Here is a 23,897-nt window from a genome sequence, read left to right as displayed (position 1 = left end):
CGAATACATTTTCGGTGTTTTTTGTTGTTGTTGTTGCTCAACAGTGATAATTGTTATCGTCATCAATTGTCCCGTCTGTGAACAGGCTCTGAGCAAGAACAGCAATAAGTCTGTCAACCCCTGGCACTATTGTTCGGAGTGGGCCAACAAGGAAACAATGGGGACTCTGTGATAATTGATGTGGACTGTACGGATAACCGATATCTCATTGATATCCAGCTTCCAGTTTCACACAATACTGTATAACTGTTAGCGTAGTATTTTCCGCCTTCGGGAATCTTCAGTACTGCAGCCAGTGATCATAAGAACATGCAGAGGAAGCACCTACCTACGTGATGACGATGTTACAACACAAGTCCTCAGACAGTCACCTGACCCTCCCCTCTTTCACACGCCGCACTGTTCTTCTCAGCAAGCCGTAGCTGGCAGAGATGACGGTACCTTCTCTGCGGGAACACGTATCTCATTCACACCTCCGTTCAGCCCACCAGGTGCCTGTCCCTGTCACGACTACTCCCGGTCACTGCCACACAACTGTGCTCCAATTCCTGTCATTTTATTATGACTGTTTGCTTGTAGTTGCTTAAAATACACTTGTAAAATGCATGTTATCTACTTGAAGCCAGGATTCACACTGCAGTCTTAACGGGGCATGTAGTGTCTATTTCAGAGGAGCATAGACCTAGACATGTGACAGCTGTTCTCAACGTCGCACAGCTTTGTAGCCCTGACTCTAGTCGGGGCCTCACAGGAACATTTGGAACGTGAACTCTTCTGACAATATGCTTTCCATTGTTCAACAGAACACTCTCCCAACCACACACCGGGGCTCTGTCCTTCCGTTCTTCAGCGATACTTTTTGCACCTTGCTGATATTCCTGGAACGCTGTCTCCAGAGCATCATGTGCATTGGCTTATGGGGAGCTGACCTGCTGATGTTCTCCTGTACGAAAACCTCTTCAGGATCGGACCCTTTTTTTTCAAGTCTAACTGCCTGTAGCTCAGGACCTGAAGCAAGGATATGCATATTCTTCATACTGTTTGAAAGGAAACACTTTGAAGATAGTGGAAATGTGAAATTAATGTAGGAGAATATAACACATTAGATCTGGTAAAATACTATTTGTTTTAATATATTTATTGAAATAATCTGTGAAATGCAAGGGAAAGGCCATAATATAATATTGCAGTTTAGGCGCAATTTAGATTTTGGCAAATGTTTCAGATTGATCCAGTGAAGCATTGCAATACTGGACAATATTGTATCAAGTCTGCCCAAATGTGCCGAATTGGTCAATTAATACATTTTCAAGTACATAACTATGGAGAAAATACAAAAATGATATGGTAATACAACATTTTAAGTTTACACACTCCCAGGAATGTCATACATGATGGATCATTAGCTTATACACTAACTTTCACACATCTAGATGGCCGGATGGGGTGGGTGTGTAGCCAGAGACAGCAGGGGTTCAAACTGTAGAACCCAGTTCCTACATTTTGAATATAGAAATTGATTGTATCAAACAAAACTGTGCTACATTTTTATCTCTGGGACTCTCTGGATGACAAATCAGAGCAAGATTACTGAATGTAAGTACATTATTTACCTTCAGAGGTGAAAGTATCAAACCAGTTGCCGTGATAAAAGGGCTTGTAAGTTAGAATTTCACTGTAAGGTGAAATACCTGTTGTATTCGGCGCATGTGACAAATTAGATTAGATTATTAATTTATTTTTTGTCAACTGGACAGTGCAGTTAGATTAACAAGAATTTAAACTTTCTGCCCATATAAGACATGTCCTGGAAAGTTTGCTGTTACTTACAACGTCATGCTAATCACATTAGCGCATGTTAGCTCAACCGTCCCGGTATAGGGGCACATATCCCATGTTAAGGGCAGAGAGAGGATTCACTGGGGGAATAGACTGTGTGCTTCCCAAGAGTTTTGGGGGATACGGAAACCCCTATCCTTCCTGATGTGTGTTCGCAGAGCTGATCCCATCGCAGTCGTCCCCTTCCGGCGTGTTCTGGCTTATTTGGCAACATCTCGTAGCATTGGGACCAGGGCTGGCTGCGTGTCCCACTGGATGACAGTGTTGAGGTGCCAGGGCGGATGGGTTTGCAGACAGCGAGGGGCCTGAGGGGAGAAAGAGGGACCCATCTGAGGACTGACAGAAATAGAGCCAGTTTTATCTTTAGTTCGCTCATTGATGTGACAGATGTGACAAAGCATGCCCATAGCCATTATATGTGTCACTCTAGCCATGCAGCAGCTGTATCAACTCTAACCCAATATTTTGGTTTTGCATAGAAAATGTGTTAGTTGAGCTGCTAACAAGTTGCTTTTATGGGCAAGTTACTGGTTTATTACAATGAAATAGAGGGCTATAAAATAAGAGGGTGAATACAATTGCCAATTGATAACAAAACCATAAATATTTCATAAATATTCAGACATGTCAATACTGCTGTTGGCATTGTGTAACCTACTACTGTTCAGGGTTTCACTTTGTTTCCTCATCAGTAATTCAGTATGAAGTCCATCCTCTACCAGTTTCAGGGGCTGTTGACAGGAACAAGGTCACCCAGCATGGGTTCCTGTCCTCTCAGGACAGGATTTCCTTTGGTACCAACGCAAAGGTAAAAATGTGTCATCGTGAGCCTGTCCGTTTTTACAGCTTTCCCGAACAATGACCCTCAGCACAGCCTCGAGTCTTACACTTCTTGTTGTTTTTGTTAAAGAGGGCCCTTAATCATATTGCTATATTCATAGAGATTAATTAAAAACCCAACCGAAAATGGTGAGCAAATTGCGCCCATTGTCAGTAATGACATGGGTCTGTGGTTAGAGCCTCTTTGAGCACTAATTACATTCCCCACCCTCGTTAGGAACATATACAGTAGTTGCAGTTCCCTGTAATTCTTTTACTTCCTGTTCTGCTACTAATTAACTGGTTAGTTGATGCAAATCCAAGTCGTGATGTCAGAGGATTGCTTTAGGAAAAGATGCCCCCTGTATTGTATCTAGCGTAGGAGATGTTTCCCACTCCATACCCAACCATCATGGGGTGAGATGTAGTGAGGAGGCAGAACAGCCAGTGTTGATGAGGAAGTTAAAAACATGGCAATATCTAGTAGTGTTATTACCAAAGTGTGTGTGTGTGTGTGTGTAACCTTCACTTGAAGGTTTGGTAGTGAGCCAGTTAATTTCCTGTCTGCGTAGTATGACACAACATGCCAACACTACCAGACAGATAGAGAGCCTAGAGATAGCAGAGTGGGGATAAAATTAGCTCAAATAAACCCGTGGTGACTCTGTGATTGAGTCTATTTTGGAACTGAATCAATTACCACTTAAAAGTTATTGATTTGTTATGGCTTGTCATCGCTCTGGGAATCATGGCGTTACATTTCAAGCAAATGTCTCTCAAATGTTTTGTCAGATTTCTGACAGTGTTTTGAATTTCTTGTTCTGTTAGTGCTAATACAATGCCTGAAGGAAGAATGGAACCCTATTGGATAGAAATAACTGGTTAGATAACCATACAGTCCCCAACTCTTCAATCATGTCTCGTCTCTTTCTGTCTGCCCAGGGCAATATTAGTCAGGGCAGTCCCATGTCTGATCTTTAAATAGACAGATCATATGGTGGGTGGCCTCACAATGAATCAAAATGTATTGCTCATTACTACAGTTTCTGTACATACAGTTGAAGTTAACATACACCTTATCCAAATACATTTAAACTCAGTTTTTCACAATTCCTGACACTTAATCCTAGTAAAGATTCCCTGTCTTAGGTCAATTAGGATCACCACTTTATTTTAAGAACGTGAAATGTTACAATGATTTATTTCAGCTTTTATTTATTTCATCATATTCCCAGTGGGTCAGAGGTTTACATGCACTCAATTAGTATTTAGTAGCATTGCCTTTAAATTGTTTAACTTGGGTCAAACGTTTTGGGTAGACTTCCACAAGCTTCCCACAATAAGTTGGGTAAATTTTTTGCCCATTCCTCCTGACAGAGCTGGTGTAACTGAGTCAGGTTTGTAGGCCTCCTTGCTCGCACACTCTTTCAGTTCTGCCCACAAATGTTCTATAGAATTGAGGTCAGGGCTTTGTGATGGCCACTCCAATACCGTGACTTTGTTGCCCCTAAGCCATTTTGCCACAACTTTGGAAGTATGCTTGGGGTCATTGTCCATTTGGAAGACCCATTTGCAACCAAGCTTTAACTCCCTGACTGATGTCTTGAGATGTTTCTTCAATATATCTACATCATTTTCCTCCCTCATGAAGTTATCTATTTTGTGAAGTGCACCAGTCCCTCCTGCAGCAAAGCACCCCCACAACATGATGCTGCCACCCCCGTGCTTCACTGTTGGGATGGTGTTCTTCAGCTTGCAAGTCTCCCCCTTTCCCTCCAAGCATAACGATGGTCATTATGGCCAAACAGTTCTATTTTTGTTTCATCAAACCAGAGGACATTTCTCCATATAGTACAATCTTTGTCCCCATGTGCAGTTGCAAACCGTAGTCTGTCTTTTTTATGGCGGCTTTCTAGCAGTGGCTTCTTCCTTGCTGAGTGGCCTTTCCGGGTATGTCGATATAGGACTCGTTTTACTGTGGATATAGATACTTTAGTACCTGTTTTCTCCAGCATCTTCACAAGATCCTTTGCTGTTGTTCTGAGATAGATTTGCACTTTTCACACCAAAGTATGTTCATCTCTAGGAGACAGAATGAGTCTCCTTCTTGAGCAGTATGACTGCTGCGTGGTCCCTACTATTGTTTGTATAGATGAACGTGGTACCTTCAGGCGTTTGGAAATTGCTCCCAAGGATGAACCAGACTTGTGGAAGTCTCCAATTTTTTTCTGAGTTGTTGGCTGATTTCTTTTGATTTTCTCATGATGTCAAGCAAAGAGGCACTGAGTTTGAAGGTAGGTCTTGAAATACATCCACAGGTACATTTCCAATTGACTCAAATAATGTTAATTAGCCTATCAGAAGCTACTAAAGCCATGGCATAATTTTCTGTAATTTTCCAAGCTTTTTAAAGGCACAGTCAGCTTAGTGTATGTAAACTTCTGACCCACTTAAATTGTAATACAGTGAATTATAAGTGAAATAATCTGTCTGTAAACAATTGTTGGAAAAATACCTTGTGTCATGCACAAAGTAGATGTCCTAACCGACTTGCCAAAACTATAGTTTAACAAGAAATGTATGGAGTGGTTGAAGAACGAGTTTTAATGACTCCAACCTAAGTGTATGTAAACTTCCGACTTCAACTGTACATGATAAACAAGCATTGTAATTACAAAATGAGACACACAATCAGATGAATCCTTTTAGTAAGGTAAAGAGATTGGTTTTATATAAGTAATAAAATCAAATGAGGGTTTTCCTTGTTAGAGACCTCATGATGTTTATTTATTTACCTCTACAATTGAGACAAACACTTGGGCCTGTGAGAGCTCAGTGCCAAAGCCAGGATAGAAAGGAGACTGGCAAAGGACTCTAAATGGGCCGTGCGGGGAGAAATATCATGTTGCCTGTTGAGGAGGTCCGAGTGCTTCGTGGAGCAGGAAAGACCCACAGAGTCAGGAGCAGAGGCCTCTACAACATGACATCATGCCATCTCCCTGGGCTCATCCAGCTCTTAGGGGCCTTTTGTATCAGCAGATGACCTCTCCTTACAGTGCTTATGGCCCGATTCCTCTTGTGCTTCTGTATGAGACACCTGTTTTTTATTTTATTTTATTGTACAGACCAAGCATCCTCTATCTCTGGGCTCTCCAACCCTGTTCCTGGCGAGCTACCCTCCTGTACATTTTCGCTCCAACCCCAGTTGTAACTAACCTGATTCAGTTTATCAACCCGCTAATTATTAGATTCTGGTGCACTAGATTAGGGTTGGAGTGAAAACCTACTGGATGGTAGCTGCACAGGAACAAGGTTGGAGAAACCTGCTCTAGCTATCCTCTCCATCTTCTATCATAGTCCATACAAATCTAAATCTGTAAGGGCTTCATTTTACCACTAGGTGTCATATTTGCCTCATGCTTATCTTTACCTAAGCTTTAGAATATGTCATGTTTGTGTTTGTAGGCCTACTGATCCAGGAAATATACAGGGTTGTGAAAAAGTATTTGCCACCTTTCTAATTTTCTCTACTTTTGCATATTTCTTTGATACCGAATGTTATCAGATTTTCAACCAAAACCTAATATTACATAAAGGAAACATGAGGTAACAAATAACACAAGAATTAGATACTTATTTATTTTATTTCATAAACCAAATTATGCAAAACCCAATTCCCCTGTTTGGAAAAAGTAATTGCCCCCTTACACTCAATAACTGCTTGTGCCACTGTGAGGACAGATACTGGAAGATGAGAAGCAAGTACAGGGAGTGAATAATAAATGACAGACAGGAAACAAAACACGGACAGCGTCTGGACAGGGGGTACAAAACGGCATTAATGCTGACACGCGGATCAAACTGAGGAACAGACAGATATAGAGGGGGCAATCAACAAAGTGAAGGAGTCCAGGTGAGTCCAATGAAGCGCTGGTGCGCGTAATGATAGACAGGTGTGCGTATTGATGGGCAGCCTGGCGCCCTCAAGCGCCAGAGAGGGGGAGCGGGAGCAGATGTGACAGCCACCTTTAGCTGCAATGACTCCAACCAAACACTTCCTGTGGTTGTTGATCAGTCTCTCACGTCACTGTGGAGGAATTTTGGCCCACTCTTCCATGCAGAACTGCTTTAACTCTGTGACATTTGTGGGTTTTCAAGCATGAACTGCTCGTTTCAAGTCCTACCACAACATCTCAATTGGGATTAGGTCTGGACTTTGACTAGGCCACATTAGCCTATGTCACAACAGAAATATGTGGTGAGTCTTGGTGGGTATTAGACTATAGACACATCCCAGCTTGACTGTCTCTGTGACCACCGTACAGGATGCAGTACACGTGTCTTTTTGAATATCATCATCACATGCTTACTTGACCCACAGATCACACACAACCGATGGGGTTGATGTTTGTTTCCTCACAACATAAGTAGATCATAATTGCTAATAGAGAAACGTGTCACTGGTTTCTGAGAATAATGTCAATACTTTACCCACATATGGCCTGAGGGGTATCGTTAGTTGCGCTAATCGTACAGCGAAACGTTGTTGTTAATGTGTTATAAAGGCCTGCAGGGGTCTTAGTGAGTTGAGAGGAAACACAGTCCTCTATCTCATCTCAGACAGGAAGTATGGTAGCTACAGTTGTACCAACACAACACCAAGACTCTATAAAGGAGACAAAAAAAAACATTTCCCGGACTTACAGCATGCAGATCAGTCATAACTTTGAATGCTGGATATTTCTACAGACTTACTGACTTTGCTGTGTAGTTAACAATAGATACTTCCTCCTATAGAGCATAATGAAGTCAACCTGAGTAGTTTCTGTTGGGTGCTTCCCCTGCCATGAGGAACATCGGTGTCTTCTTTTCCTCATAGCTTACAATGCTGTTAACACCTGGGAAAGTTTTTGCATGTCTATCATGTGACGTATAGTATTGATAACTAAGCTACCTAATGTTGTTATGTTGGAATGCAACACAACTTCAATATGATAGTATAGTAGGATAACATCTCCTGAAGGACTGTGCTATTGACTAAATTGTTGTTTCGTTTCTTTTTGTGATGCTGCAGACAGTAATTTAGTTGCGTTGTCTTTGAGTCTAAGAGGATATTTATACTATTCCTACTGTGTTGTGAGGCTAGTGTTAAGGAAATGCTCAATCAATTATTACTCTAGTCTAGGTGCTGTCTGGCAGCTCATGCAGTGAATATCCTCTTTCTTTTCCCATAGCTGTCTCTCTATGTCCCCCCCCCCCCCCCCCCCCCGCCTCTCAGTGAGATATGAGTTTAATCCCTTGCAGAGTGCTTGTGGAAATCTGTCTGGTAGTAGGAAATGTTACAAGCCTCTGTTACTCATCAAAGCCCTGGGCCAGGGCACTGTCACAGCTGGTGCGTATAATCACTGTCCCTTGTAGCAGTGGGAGACAGGTTAGATCTTCAATCCAATCAGAGCTCACTCTGAAAGGGCAGGCCTGACATCACCCTTTTCTCTCTCTCTCTCCCTCTCTGAGGCTGGAGGGACTGTAGCAAAGAGTTAGAGAACGAGTTTAGGCTAACAGTGGCTGAGGACGGCTCAGTGTATGAGGGGCTAGAGATGTGATGGTCGGGGAGGGGGCTGGAGTAAAGACACAAGGGAGTCCATCGGTTTGGAAAACTTATGCAGCAGGTTAGGAGAATTAACATAGCAGGTTAGGAGAATTGGGTTAAGGTTAGGAAAGGGTTAGGGCCAGCTCATATTCTCTACGAAAAGTCACTTCTGTCCATAGCTGTACTCCCATCTACTCACAACTGTGGAGAGGGGCGTTTGTTAATGTGAGGTAATGGACACTCAGAACCTCCACTCTGTTGCTACGGGTAACAGATCAAGGTAGCACGGTCATTTCATGACGCCGCCCCGGTCTCAGTACAGTGCCGGACCACTGTCCCCTGGGTGCATCGCTGGGGAACAAACGGACCTGTCCAAAACGATTACTTCCACACTCCCTCTCATGAACATGCTGCCCCAAGGGCCTTGGCAAGGAGGATGGCTCTTGTAGTGAACACTTGTCTGTGAGCTTTTACTCATGGAGCCTACATTGAAAAGGCAGAACTAAGTCATGCTTTGAAGTTTAAAATTGATGGACCACATAGAACAGCTTCTACATGTAAATGTGCAAAAAAGCATATAAAATGTATGACTTGGTATGCACTATGCATGGTTGATAGATTTTTTATTTGCCAGTTTAAAATACAAACACATTATACACAGTACAATGATATCTGCCTACAGTATATCGTCAACCCCCTCCCTCCCTCCCCCACACCCCTCTACCCAGGCCTCGGTGGTATCTACTTGTTTGTGTGGTGAGTCATGCCTACCTACGCCAGCCTCCATCCCACTCCATACAGACCTGGGTCACCAAGTCTGCTCCTCTGTGTTCAAGGCCGCCTGTGTTGCTGTGAGTGACTCACTGCCTCCCTCCACTCCTTCCATTAAGAAGGTTATGGCCTAAAAACATATATTAGACCCTGGATACGCATTTCGGCAAATTGCAAACTGCAGGTGGAGAGGGGCCTGGTTTCTTGTTTCCATGACAACATATTTAAGTGAGATCACAGCATCGATCAGACATAGTGGGTTTCTGACAGACTCCGATCTGCAATTACAGAAGAATTGGAAGTTAAGAGCATTTGGAAGAGGATGTTGTTCTGGAACTTTGTAAAGACTGAAGATCCTAGAGTTATAGTGCCTTCAAAAATGATTCATACCCCTTGACTTTTCCACATTTTGTTGTGTTACGGCCTGAATTCAGAATGGATAAAAAATATAAAAAATCCCTCACCCATCTACACCCCATAATGACAGTGAAAGCATGTTTTTAGGCATTTTTGCAAATGTATTGGAAAGGAAATCAATAAATACCTAATTTACATACATTTTCACACCCTTGAGTCAATACTTTGTAGAAGCACCTTTTGACAGTGATTACAGCTGTGAGTCTTTCTGGGTAAGTCTTTTAAGAGCTTTCCACACCTGGATTGTGTAACATTTGCTCATTATTTTTTTAAACATTCTTCAAGCACTGGTAAATTGGTTGTTGATCATTTCTAGACAACCATTTTCAGGTCTTGCCATATATTTTCAAGTAGATTGAAGTCAAAACTGTAACTCAGCCACTCTCAGCCACTCTTGGTAAGCAACTCCTGTGTAGATTTGGCCTTGTGTTTTAGGTTATTGTCCTGCTGAAAGGTGAATTCAGCTCCCAGTGTGGTGGAAGGCAGACTGAAGAAAGTTTTCCTCTAGGATTTTGCCTAGATTAGCTCTGTTTCTTTTTTATCCTGAAAAACTCCCCAGTTCTTAATGATTACCAGCATACCCAAGACATTTCAGTTTTCATTTTTAATTAATGTGTAAAAAAACAATACAAATAAATTACAACAGAATTCCGCTTTGACATTATGGGGTAATATGTGTAGGCCAGTGAACAAAAATCTCAATTTAATCAATTTTAAATTCAATCTGTAACACAACAAAATGTGGAAAAAATCAGGTGCTGTGAATAGTTTCTGAAGGCACTGTATAGAATCTTCTCTAAAAGTTGAATATCTCTCCTTTTTCTAGAAACCTCTTTGTTGAGTAACTCTTTGAAGGAGATTGTGGGCATCACCTTGGGAGTCATAGGATGCATCATCTCCATAGTAGCCTCTGCTTTGCCCATGTGTAGAGTGACTGCCTTCATCCCTCAGGTCATCTGGGAGGGCCTTTGGATGAGCTGATTGTTCATGGGACAGTAAGTTCTACGACTCCCTCCTTCCCCAGGACCTGCAGCCCCGGCCTTAGCCATGACCATCATTGCCATCATCTTGGGGGTTCTGGGGGGTGATGGTCTTCATCATCGGAGCCAAGTGCACCAATTGCATCAAAGAGGAACCATCGAAGGCCAAGTTGATAATAATCACTGGAATATTCTTCATCCTGGCTGGTATACTCATAGCTACACCACCCGGATGAGGCTGGTATCCTCCAGCTTACCACCGTCTTCGTGGTTGCCCATTACTTGATAACGGATATTCCCAAATACCAGCTGTGTTTTTGGGTCTCCATACCCTGCAGCTGCATCTTCAAGAGGAACTACTAACAGCTCTGTCCAGAGACTGTACTTTCTTGTAGTGAAAACCATAGAGATTCTATAATTGTTATTGTATAATGTAATTCTATGATGAAAACAACCTCTATCCTATCTGTTCAATGTTGACCAACCTGAAATAACCGGATTAGTGTGTACTGTCAGCAACATTAGTGTTGATACATAAAAATAAAAAATAAAACACCTTTCTTGAACCAACACTCGCGCTTGTCTTTCTAGCAGTGACTTTGCTCTTAATTCAGGAAAAATGTAATAAGTAGCTATGATATGTGGTCTCACCTTGCTACCTTAAAGGACAATTCTGCCACTTTTCAACCCTGTATTCATTATCTCCAGCACCATACCAGTGTCTACATATGTGAAACGGCGCGTTTCTTTGATCTGTGGAAAAGTCCTAAAAAATGCTTCTCTGTGACATGACAGGTACAAATTTAAACTGCAACAACTTTCTAGCCAGAGGGAGGGTATCTTCTTGCTCCCCACGACACCATGTCATCGGGAAGAACGTTTTTAAATGTATATATTTTTTCTACAAAATGTAGAAATGCGAAGGTTTTCACATGTGTAGACAATGGTATTGTGCTGGAGTAACAAAAATTAGGTTGAAAAATGGTGGAGTTTCCCTTTAAAGATGAATGCACTAACTTTAAGTCTCTCTGGATAAGTGTTTGCTAAATGACTAAAATGCTGTTTATTTCCCTATTCTCACTTAAAATAAAAGTCCCCATCCTGAATATTGCACCGCTACCATCTTGCCTTGCTTCCTTATCGAAACCACCACGACAAGAGTACCCCATCACAAAACTTCCTTCTTGACATTTGTGTTTCTTCCTGTGTGAGAACACAAGACACCTGGATATCTATTTAATTTTGTTGTGTCATATGACTTATATTAGTGACAGTATCTTCCTAGCTTCTCCTTATTTAGCACAGTGCACACCCCACCACAGCCTTGCAGGTGTCAGCTTCAACAAGCCTCTCACCAAAGGTTACAGGAAGAGAGCTTGCAATAGGACACGAAACGATCACTTTTTGATTTCCAGCATAGTAACTTGTTCCTCCATTCGCCCACAGTGCAGCCGAGCCATGTTTGATATGGAGACGGTGTCTCGGTTCGGCTGTCTGTGGCCTTGTGCTCTTAACAGTGTCAGGGCTGCCAGGGCTGCAGCCTGAGTGTGCGTGTGTTCAGCCCACACAGCGCAACACTGTTGCACGGTCTTACTCATCAGCCATAACAGCTCTGGTCGCACAGAGCAGGCGTATGAGACTGCTGAGTGTCAGTTTACCGGCGCTGAGACATGAGTTAGTTAGTAATATTTGTGGTTAGTCATCCCTGCATAGCACAGATGTGCAATATCGGTAATAAGACACTAATGGCTCAACTTCAGAACGTAGCGTTCTCCTAAGCCAATACACAGCCACACAAACAGTGAAATTCTATATCCCCCTTTTTTTATCTCTCCCTCTCTATCCTTGCCTATGGGTAGATCTCTCTCACTTTTTTTTCTTCAGCTCTAGTGGTGTGGCCATAGAAATATAACTGTGGACAATGCCTCTGTAGGGGGTGCCAGCCCATGCCCTCTGCCGAACCAGAGGGGAGTCAGGGGAGGCCCTGCAGGAGAGCAACGTGGAGGCCAGGATGGCAGGAGTGTGTGTGTGTGTGTGAGATCTTGCACTCTGTGGCCGATGTGAGCAAAACGTTTAAACAGGTTAATGATCTGACGAAATAACAGGTCGCGTTCTCAAAGCATGCGCAGACCAGCTGGCAAGTGTCTAAACAGCTACCCAACCCGTAGGCTGTTCACTTTGCTACCATCCGGGTAATGGTACCGGAGCATCGGCTCTCAGACTAACAGGCTCCTTGACAGCTTCTGCCCCCAAACCATAAGACTGCTATATAGTCAGACTAAATAGTAAATTAATGGTACCCTAACTATCTTACACTAACCCTACGCACATTTACTAGACAATATATAAACTCAACAAAAAAAGAAATGGCTCTTTTTCAGGACCCTGTCTTTCAAAGTTAATTCGTAAAAATCCAATTATCTTCACATATCTTCATTGTAAAGGGTTTAAACACTGTTTCCCATGCTTGTTCAATGAACCATAAACAATTAATGAATATGCACCTGTGGAACGGTCGTTAAGACACTAACAGCTTACAGACGGTAGGCAATTAAGGTCACAGTTTTGAAGACTTAGGACACTAAAGAGGCCTTTCTACTGACTCTGAAAAACACCAAAAGAAAGATGACCAGGGTTCCTGCTCATCTGTGTGAACGTGCCTTAGGCATGCTGCAAGGAGGCACGTGGAGTGCAGATGTGGCCAGGGCAATGCATTGCAATGTCCGTACTGTGAGACGAAGACAGCGCTACAGGGAGACCGGATGGACAGCTGATCACAGGACATTGCACAGGATCGGTACATCTAAACATCATACCTGCGGGACAGGTACAGGATGGCAATAACAACTGCCCGAGTTACACCAGGAACGCACAATCCCTCCATCAGTGCTCAGACTGTAGGCTGAGCGAGGCTGGACTGAGGGCTTGTAGGTCTGTTGTAAGGCAGGTCCTCACCAGACATCACCGGCAACAACGTCGCCTATGGGCACAGACCCACCGTCGCTGAACCAGACAGGACTGGCAAAAAGTGCTCTTAACTGACGAGTCGAGGTTCTGTCACACCAGGGGTGATGTTCGGATTCGAGCTTATCGTTGAAGAAATGAGTGTTACACCGAGGCCTGTACTCTGGAGCGGGATTGATTTGGAGGTGGAGGGTCCATCATGGTCTGGGGTGGTTTGTCACAGAATCATCGGACTGAGCTTGTTGTCATTGCAGGCAATCTCAACGCTGTGCATTACAGGGAAGACATCCTCCCTCATGTGGTACCCTTCCTGCAGGCTCATCCTGACATGACCCTCCAGCATTACAATGCCACCAGCCATATTGCTCATTCTGTGTGTGATTTCCTGCAAGGCAGGAATGTCAGTGTACTGCCATGGCCAGCGACGAGTCCGGATCTCAATCCCATTGAGCACGTCTGGGACCTGTTGGATTGGAGGGCTAGGGCCATTCCCCCCAGAAATATCCTTGCAGGTGCCTTGGTGGAATAGTGTGGTAACATCTCACAGCAAGAACTGCGAAATCTGGTGCAGTCCATGAGGAAGAGATGCACTGCAGTACTTAATTCAGCTGGTGGCCACACCAGATACTGACTGTTACTTTTGATTTTGACCCCCCCCCCCTTTTTCAGGGACACATTATTCAATTTCTGTTAGACACATGTCTGTGGAAGTTATTCAGTTTATGTCTGTTGTTGAATCTTGTTATGTTCATACAAATATTTACAGATGTTAAGTTTGCTGAAAATAAACGCAGTTGACAGTGAGAGGACGTTTCTTTTTTTGCTGAGTTTATATACACACTCACTCTCACACACTACATTAACACTCGTACACAAAACCGCATACACTACATACGCACACACACACATAACACACACACATGCATACCGACACAACACATGCACACACACACTCACCCACACTTTTACACACTTTATTTTTTTTATCTATCCTGATGCCTAGTCACTTTACCCTACATTCATGTATATACACAGTATCTACCTCAAATACCTCGTACCTCTGCACATTGATCTGGTACTGTAAATAGATACATTCTTGTGTATTTAGTTTTATTCCTCCTGTGTTACTATTTTAAACTCTGCACTTCACGGTAAAGTCTACACCAGTTGTGACAAATACAATGTGATTTGATGTGTGTGTGTGTCAGATACAACCTTGCCTGTGGGACAGTTAAGGGGACACGGGACACTCCAACGTGGAGAGATGGACATCTGTGTAGCATTCAAGTCGAGTGGCACCCAACTCCTTTTTAGAGTCGTTTTTATTTATTTGAATACATGTGCAACACTGGGGGACATTAATATCACTGAACAGACAGTACTTGCCAAAGCTAGACCTCAAAAACCTGTCGGTTTGATTTTGCAATGTTGGTCAGTCATTTGGTTCTGATGGGCATAGCATTGTTGTCTTGACTATTATCTCTGACATCACTGTGGATTTGAGCAAGTGCATTAGAGAGATTTAAATCCATTTGAATTTAATCCCTTTTTGACAGCATCTCTTTTTATTTTAAACAGAACTTTCCAGACATGTTTGCCAATGGAAAAAGTTGTCAAAGTGACTTTTTGGACCTGAATGCCAAAACATCCAGGAGATAAAAGTTCTCAAATTTCAACCATTTTGCACTCACTCAACCATGGGACATCCATGTCTTCATCACTGGTAAGATAAATGGTTGAGTTCAATATCATTAAAACGGTTACAAACAGTGTTGCCAAACTATTTAATTATTTATCTGATTTTTTACATTTTTACAAGTGTTAAACGTTAAAGGTTTAAAAATATCTTAACGCGTAAACTCCTATTTTTCTTTGTATAGGTTGTAACTTAGATGCTATTTCACATCATCCGAGGTTTTTGTGTTGGTTGAGACATTTCATGCTGTACCAGTCGAAAGTTTGGACACACCTACTCATTCCAGGGTTTTTCTTTATTTTGACTATTTTCTACATTGTAGAATAATAGTGTAGAAATCAAAACTATGAAATAACACACATGGAATCATGTAGTAACCAAAAAAGTGTTAAACAAATCAAAATATATTTGAAATTCTTCAAAGTAGCCACCCTTTGCCTTGATGACAGTAAAAATATAGAAAAACCCTTCAATGAGTAGGTATCCAATCTTCTGGCTGGTACGGTATGTGAATATGAAAAATAATCTAAATTCATGATTTGTTTTCTCTCCAGAAATTATAAAATAGTTTGACAACCCTGTGTGTAAGCTTTTAAATGAAATCAATATCAACCGTTTCTCTTTTCCAGTGATGAAGACATGCTTGTCTCATGGTATGGTGGGATATGCAAAATAGGTCAGTTTTGAGCACCTTTATCTCTTGTGCACTTCTACAATTGGCAACTACTGTATATATGGAAGGTTTCGTTCAGATCAAATGGAGAGAGAATTTGAATGGATTTACCCTAGAGAGTGACCGACTGAACACGCCAGTTGGCACGTGAACACGCCAGCTGAACACGCCAGTTGGCACGTGTGTTTTTCTGTTGCTCATTTGATTTCAGTCTTGGAGGTGTGTTTCCTGACCGATTCCGCATTTGGTAAATGATGTTTGTCCCACATGAGACACTGTAGACGCTCGAGCCTATTTCACTTCTTCAAAATCCCCAGAATGAATGTAAGATAACTCAAGAAATCTGTTATTACGTTTTCCGAGGATGTTTAGGTTGCGCAATTTTACATCAAAATAAGGTGTTTGGTGCAGTATCTCTCAAGATGTTATTTTTGTGATGTCTTATCTTATCTTAATGTAAACAAAGTCATAATTGCTGGGCAGGTTTGTCTCACTGTCATAGTTATTGGATAGAGAGCAATCACCGCGGCTGTTCACCCCATGTTAGCGGGCAAATGGACATCATTAAATCAAAATCCAACCTTCATTTACCCATTGTGACACACAGATGTTCCAATCTCAGTTTTAGACGAGACTGACTTTATGACCGAAATGATCCTATTTACACTTTGTAATCAATTTTGACGCTAGAATAACTGTTTCTAACTCATATCGATACCACACAAGCTGTTTTCAAAGGTATTCGTTGCTTTTTAAAGGCAGTCGCTCTTTAAAGCTAAATTAAATCCTGTGGTTGTGTGTTTGTGTGTGTGTGTGTGTGTGTGTGTGTGTGTGTGTGTGTGTGTGTGTGTGTGTGTGTGTGTGTGTGTGTGTGTGTGTGTGTGTGTGTGTGTGTGTGTGTGTATGTGTGTGTGTGTGTGTGTGTGTGTGTGTGTGTGTGTGTGTGTGTGTGTGTGTATGTGTCTGTGCATTCAGTTTACGTATGTATGAGAGAGCATGAACACTCAAGTAAACGGCTCATCAAGGAAGTGTGCTCTATTACCAGAGTTATTTTAGTGTAACCGTTCACCCCCCCCTGCCCGACACTCCCCCTCCAAGTCTGCCTGGCTGTGACACACATTCTCCCTCCACATGAACCGCTCTGTTGTCGCTCACTCTCTTTCTCTCTTTCTCTTTCCCTCTCGCTCTGTCACACATGGACTAAAAGTTAGACAAACTGGGGAGAGGCGTGGATGGTTGTTTACCTGCTTCCATCAGGTTGTATTTTGAGTCATGACTATTTTTCAATTGACTTGCGTGTGCTGTGTTCTTGCCAAATATTATGTTGTTATTGCTTATACTATTTCAGGATGCAGTGCTGTATCTTTTTGCCCCTTGCAGGCTTCAGTTGGTAGTGTGCACTGTGGATATAGCGTAGCAGCTAATCTGCTGTTTGATTTTCCACACGAGGCTGTGCGCTGCCAGAGAAGTGTTTTGTTGATGGAACAGAGGCATTGCGGTGGCATAAAAAAAAAAGTGTTTGAACTCATGATAAAGCTGTCTGATGGTGCTCTTTTTGAAGGGTGTCACTCGCTCTATCCATCACTCTTGAATGTTTTGGGAGGTTCTCTACAATACACAGGGATTTAATGTGTATTTTCTGAGAACCGCGTAGGATATACTGCCAGAGTAGGAACAACTGTTCCGTTGTGCCTTTTTCTTTGTGAGTTGTAGTCGAGACGATGTGTACTTGTACCTGTTGTTGTATTTTTGAAAAAGGGCACACTAAAATGTCTTAGTTTACTCATAATGAAATGACACTGTACTCAGAGGGAAAAATGCATTTGGCTGTCATGTAAGGGGTTATCTATTGTTTTCTATTCGTGTTGTTTGTTTGTGTACTGTACACCCTGTCAAGACAGAGGGGTTTTGTGCATTACACAAACCATATTTGTTTTTCATTAAGTGAGTTCCGAAAAATTTACCAACCATACAATTGACCAATCATACAAGTTGAAAACAAACTATATCTGGTTGTGCTGTGCTGAAGTAGATCTTGCTTTCTCTGGACAGTATTAGGCGAGAGATCTGTTGTACCTTTTCCCAGGAGCCCCTATCAGTTTGGCTGTGTAGGGTTCGATAACAGACAGAGACAACCTTGGACTTGTAGTGACATTGTTTTCCCCACGCTGACTGATCAGCAGACCAGGGGGGCCCAATGGGCCTCTTTTAGGCAACAGTTGTACCTCATGATACTCATTTTAGGGTTACGCCATAAGGTATGTGAATACGAGTGTAATGTAGGCTACCCTAGAACAGTTGTAGAGTAGTGTACACAACATTGGGGAAATGTCTTGGGAAAAAAAGAGTATTGTAAAAGAGAAATTATTTGCTGATAGGTTACAATCGAATTACAACATTATGGTAATCATGTGGAAAATGTAAGTGACACAATGTTCTCTTGACTAATTGTGCGTTTGTTTGGGCATGGAGCAAGGTGGGAAAGACCAGTGTTTTAGAACTGCAGCCCACAGTGGTTGTTAAAGAGTAGAGTCCGTGTAATGAACATAGCCATGATGTCATCAAGCATGCAGATACATAGGACAACATCAATATACAGTACCAGTCAAAAGTTTGGACACACCTACAGTACGCATTCCAGGGTTTTTCTTTATTTTTACTATTTTCCAAATTGCAGAATAATATCAAAACTATGAGATAGCACATATGTCATGTAGTAACCAAAAAGTGTTAAACAAATCAACATATATTTTACATTTGAGATTCGAAAAAGTAGCCACCCTTTGCCTTGATGACATCTTTGCACACTCTTGGTATTCTCTCAACCAGCTTCATGAGGTAGTCACCTGGAATGCGTTTCAATTAACAGGTGTGCCTTTTTTTTTAAGTGAATTTGTGGAATTTCTTTCCTTTAATACGTTTGAGTCAATCTGTTGTGTTGTGACAAGGTAGGGTTGGTATACAGAAGATTTGGTAAAAGACCAAGTCCATATTATGGCAAGATCAGCTCAAATAAGCAAAGAGAAACAGTCCATCATTACTTTAAAACATGAAGGTCAGTCAATCCAGAAAACTTTGAAAGTTTCTTCAAGTACAGTTGCAAAAACCATCAAGTGCTATGATGAAGCTGGCTCTCGTGAGGACTGCCACAGGAAAGGAAGACCCAGAGTTACCTCTGCTGCAGAGCACAAGTTCATTAGAGTTAGCTGCAAGTCAGATTGCAGCCCAAATAAATGCTTCACAGAGTTCAAGTAACAGACACATCTCAACATAAACTGTTCAGAGGAGACTGCTTGAATCAGACCTTCATGGTCGAATTGCTGCAAAGAAACCACTACTAAAGGACACCAATAACTTGCTTGGGCCAAGAAACACGAGCAATGGACATTAGACCGGTGGAAATCTGTCCTTTGGTCTGATGAATCCAAATTTGAGATTTTTGATTCCAACGGCCGTGTCTTTGTGAGACGCAGAGTAGGTGAACGGATGATCTCGGCATGTGTGGTTCCGACCGTGAAGCATGGAGGAGGAGGTGTGATGGTGTGGGGTATGCTTTGCTGATGACATTATCAGTAATGTATTTAGAATTCAAGGCACACTTAACCAGCATGGCTACCACAGCATTCTGCAATGATACGCCATCCCATCTGGTTTGCGCTTATCAATATCACTTGTTTTTGAACAGGACAATGACCCAAAACCCACCTCCAGCCTGTGTAAGGGCTATTTGACCAAGAAGGAGAGTCATGGAGTGCTGTGTCAAATAACCTGGCCTCCACAATCACCCGACCTCAACCCAATTGAGATGGTTTGGGATGAGTTGGACCGCAGAGTGAAGGAAAAGCAGCCAACAAGTGCTCAGCACATGTGGAAACTCCTTCAAGACTGTTGGAAAAGCATTTCTCATGAAGCTGGTTGAAAGAATTCAAAGAGTGTGCAAAGCTGTCATCAAGGCAAAGGGTGTCTACTTTGAAGAATCTAAAATTCAAAAGGCACTCGCACATCTGAGCAATCTTTTTTGCAGGTGCCTGGCAACAGTTGAACAAGATGAAGGAAAAAGGAAACCGCACACTGCTCTTGATAGTATCACTGATATTTAATACGCTTTAATACGTACTTTGAAGAATCTAAAATATAACATGTATTTTGATTTGTTTAACACTTTTTTGGTTACTACATGATTCCATATGTTAGTTCATAGTTTTGATGTCTTCACTATTATTCTACAATGTAGGAAATAGTTGTTTTTTATAAGTAAAACCTTTGAATGAGTAGGTGTGTCAACTTTTTACTGGTACTTGTATATATACACAAATCAGGACATGTACATAGTGAACACATACACATTGTAAATATGAGAATAGTATAGAGTATTTCAGAGCGTGACCTACTGCTTACATAACAATATCAGGCTGGGAAGAAATTATGTTTGCAATCTCCCCCCATCTGCAAGCATGACCAATGGCATAACACCTTATTGATGTGTAAATTCAACCAACCAATAGGAATGCCTTAACATCAGATAAATACACTGAGTGTACATACCATTAGGAACACCTTCCTAATTGCACCCCTTTTAACCGCCAGAACAGCCTCAATTCGTCAGGGTATGGACTACAAGGTGCCGAAAGCGTTCCACAGGGATGCTGGCCCATGTTGTCTCCAAGCTTCCCACAGTTGTGTCAAGTTGGCTGGATGTCCTTTGGGTGGTGGGTCATTCTTGATACACAGGAAACTGTTGAGCAAGGAAAAACATATCAGCATTGCAGTTCTTGACACACTCAAACTGGTTCGCCTGGCAGCTACTACTATACCCCGTTCAAAGGCACTTAACTATTTTGTCTTGCCCATTCACCCTCTGAATGGCACACGGACACAATCCATGTCTCAATTGTCTCAAGGCTTAAAAACCCTACTCTAACTTGTCTCCTCCCCTTCATCTATACCGATTGAAGTCAAGTTAATAAGTGACATCAATAAGGGATCATAGCATTCACCTGGTCAGTCTATGTCATGGAAAGAGCAGGTGTTCCTAGTGTTTTGTACACCCGGTGTATAGGCATACTGACTGACTATTAAACTAGAGAGAGGGGGATAACAACAACCATCACCATCACTGATACTGATACTGCTGTTGTAGTGCAAGCTCCTGCCTTGAGCCATTGATCAGGGTGACCTGTGTTGTCCTGTGCTGAGTGACACCACAGTAGTGGGGAAAGGATTATGGACCAGACCAGGCTTCTGATCTGATCCTGGACCAAAGGGTCTCTGGTCCAGTCTGTCTGCCCATTCTGTCCAGTCTGTGAGAAACCTCAGTTTCCCTCTCCTACAGATGAGCGATTGAATTTTCCCTCCATAAATGACTGTAGCCGGTGCTATTCGCCGTGCTAGCTATGTTGACATGGCTGTGGAAATGGTGTGCTCTCTGAGCTCCCATCAGGCTGTGCCAGCCAGCCCTGTAGTGTTGTGCTGAAGCTCAATGAATGGATGTTTATGTTAAAGGGAGGGAGAGAGAGAGGAGACAGACCTATATAGGGATGGAGAGAGGAGACATCAGCCCATGAAGAATCCTTTTTTTTTGCAATCTGTGAATTATTCCACTCCATATCTGTTAACAGACCTTCAGGCAACATTTCAGTTCACTGCACATCCATTATATAAGGGTAGCTTAGTTATTTGACACTGTCCTAGAGGACGACCTAGCCTGGGAGAGTTAACGCAGTCCAGATTAGGCATTTTCCCCAGAGGCTTTCTAGGACACGTCCAAGTCTCCCTCTACACAGGGGGATTCATCATCAATACAAGTGCCTTCAGAGGATCTAAGGGAGATGTATCCACAGACGTGCCAAGATGGTGACATTTACTTTTGCTTACAGTGGAAGGAAAAGTATAAATTTGATGGCCCTGCCGTGAGCTCCATTATCCTCATATAACATTGGAGTGTTTACCAAACCGAGAGCAGCAGCATTAAGGCTTCATTCTTGACAGCCGCTATTATCACGCACTATGCGATTCTGAAGGACACGAGCTCCGTGGCTATTTATTCCTACTGACCTTTTTGTATGTTTTACATGTAAATATTTAATAGGCTAGTTATGGTGATATTTTCCAGTGGTGGTATTTGCTGGCTGTGACCCCACCTCACTTTTCTTTTCCCATGGAGGATCCAACCGAATAACAGCTCAACTCTTTGTCTCTGCTGTCGCATACAACTTCTCCTCCGCAGAAAGGAAAGTCAATAATCTACTAATTACTAAGAGTAAGACATTCTGACTCAACGTTGGGCTCACAGCGCAGTGACTTCATTTGCAGGTTGAATAGGTTTTCTTTCTGTCAAACAGTGGCTGAAGGCTGGGCTCGAGGCCTAAGGTCCTTAACTCCGAATGGAAACAAAAACAAGTCCTCCTCTGTTTCTCAGTTCCACTGGTAACCTAATTGCTTTTTACTGACACTCCCTCTCGACTCCATTCTCTCACACCATACTGTCAACATGGCTCAGGCTCACACTGAGCACCGCTCGCATACTGCACCGTACTGCTGCTTTGCAGGGACATTTGAGAGCTACCATGTGAGAGTGACTTTTCAGAATTGTGACCGTGTTACTGCAAAATGGTTAATCCGTTTTGCGACATATTAAAACGTGAGAAAGGAACAAAATATACACTCCCCCCCCCCCCCCCCCTATAAACATTTCAGTGCCTATATGTACTTAGGATACGTACGGTTCACGTTTAGCCTACTTCTATCTGAGGGTACCTTGACTGGATTATTGTACATTTTGTTTGTCAATGATTTGGGGATTAACTCCTGCATTTGCGGAACCTTAATGGGACAACTAATCACTTTCAGCTGCTTTGGGTGAAAGGGTCAATCCTAAGGCATGTGAATGTATCACAGTGGCAGGCTTATCAAAAACCCCTGTTCAAATCACATCACTCTACTCAGGGTCGTAAACAAAGCCAAAACATTGACAGTACAACAGTAGATGTGATTACACTCATCCTTGGCCACACAGGTAGTCCCCCTAGATTTTTTATTCATTCTTTTATTTCACCTTTATTTAACCAGGTAGGCAAGTTGAGAACAAGTTCTCATTTACAATTGCGACCTGGCCAAGATAAAGCAAAGCAGTTCAACGCAATACAACAACACAGAGTTACACATGGAGTAAAACAGACATACAGTCAATAATACAGTAGGGAAAAATAATTCTATATACGATGTGAGCAAATGAGGTGAGATAAGGGAGGTAAAGGCAAAAAAAAAAAATGCAGCTAGTCTTGATGCAGCTTGGTTTGAGGCATGATGCTTTGCTAGAATCCGGTACTGTCGATCTCATTTACATTTGCCCCTGTGGTATTAATGCATTTAACAGACCAGGATGTCCAGATCGATCAGGGGCCGGGGGTAGTGGGTGCACACACTTGGCCTGATGCCCACGCCTAACCCAGGCACATTGACCTGGATGATGGCTCCATGACACCGCCCTCATTGGAGCACGCCTCAGTAATCTAGGGGAACAGGTTGCTGTGGTTACCCAGCTCGGACTGGGTTGATAAGCTGGTGGGCTTAATGCCTCAAACCAGCAGGCATGGGGAGCTTACCCTCCTGTAGGTTGACACTCCAACCCTAGTTGTAACTAACTTGATTCAGCTTCACAACCAGCTAATTATTAGGGTTGGAGTGAAAAACCTACAGGACGGTAGCACTCCAGCACAGGGTTGGAGAGCCCTGGTCTATGGTCTAGGAGGGAGAAGTATTTCTGTCTCTCTCTTCCTCTCCCCACCCGTTCTCTCTCACTGGTGCACACACACTCTCCCCCGCTCTATCTGTGAGGCATAGCAGGAGGTAGTCTCTTTTGACTCTTATCTGTGACGTGTACATGTGGGGCCTAGCGGGATGCAGCGGGCGGGAGCCAGCGGCAGTGAGCGAGCAGCCGGGAGGATATAAACAGAGGGGGTGCTATAAATAGCCCAGTACTCTTCCTGTCCCACATCATATACACTACGTGATCGTCGAACATCTCATTCCAAAATCATGGGCATTAGTATGGAGTTGGTCCCCCCTTTGCTGCTATAACAGCCTCCACTCTTCTGGGAAGGCTCTCCACTAGATGTTGGAACATTGCTGCGGGGACTTGCTTCCATT

At 42.7% G+C, this 23,897-nt stretch overlaps 1 protein-coding gene across 23 annotated transcripts in view; it reads left to right on the top strand.

Moving 5' to 3' along the window:
- The window catches only part of LOC109885361 (diacylglycerol kinase zeta-like), a 123,535-nt gene that overhangs the window by 41,254 nt on the left and 58,384 nt on the right, over window positions 1–23,897 (top strand). For 11 of the 23 annotated variants that reach the window (XR_004206118.1, XM_020477252.2, XM_020477247.2 and 8 more), the window contains exon 1: window positions 16,874–17,006. The exons of 9 other annotated variants lie outside the window; for them this stretch is intronic. Coding sequence is in view for 12 of the 14 variants with exons in the window: in XM_020477252.2 (XP_020332841.2) it covers window positions 16,881–17,006 (126 nt within the window). In the remaining 2 variants the exon portion in view is untranslated. Of the gene's footprint in view, window positions 1–16,867; window positions 17,007–23,897 lie in introns of those variants that run through there. 3 more of the 23 variants (XR_004206117.1, XM_031808898.1, XM_031808902.1) reach the window with 2 other exon arrangements.

The sequence above is a fragment of the Oncorhynchus kisutch genome, linkage group LG3 (genome assembly GCF_002021735.2).
Source record: "Oncorhynchus kisutch isolate 150728-3 linkage group LG3, Okis_V2, whole genome shotgun sequence".
NCBI classification, from domain to species: Eukaryota; Metazoa; Chordata; class Actinopteri; order Salmoniformes; family Salmonidae; genus Oncorhynchus; species Oncorhynchus kisutch.
The sequence above is the reverse complement of the archived record's forward strand: the minus strand, read 5'-3'. Positions and strand labels throughout refer to the sequence as shown.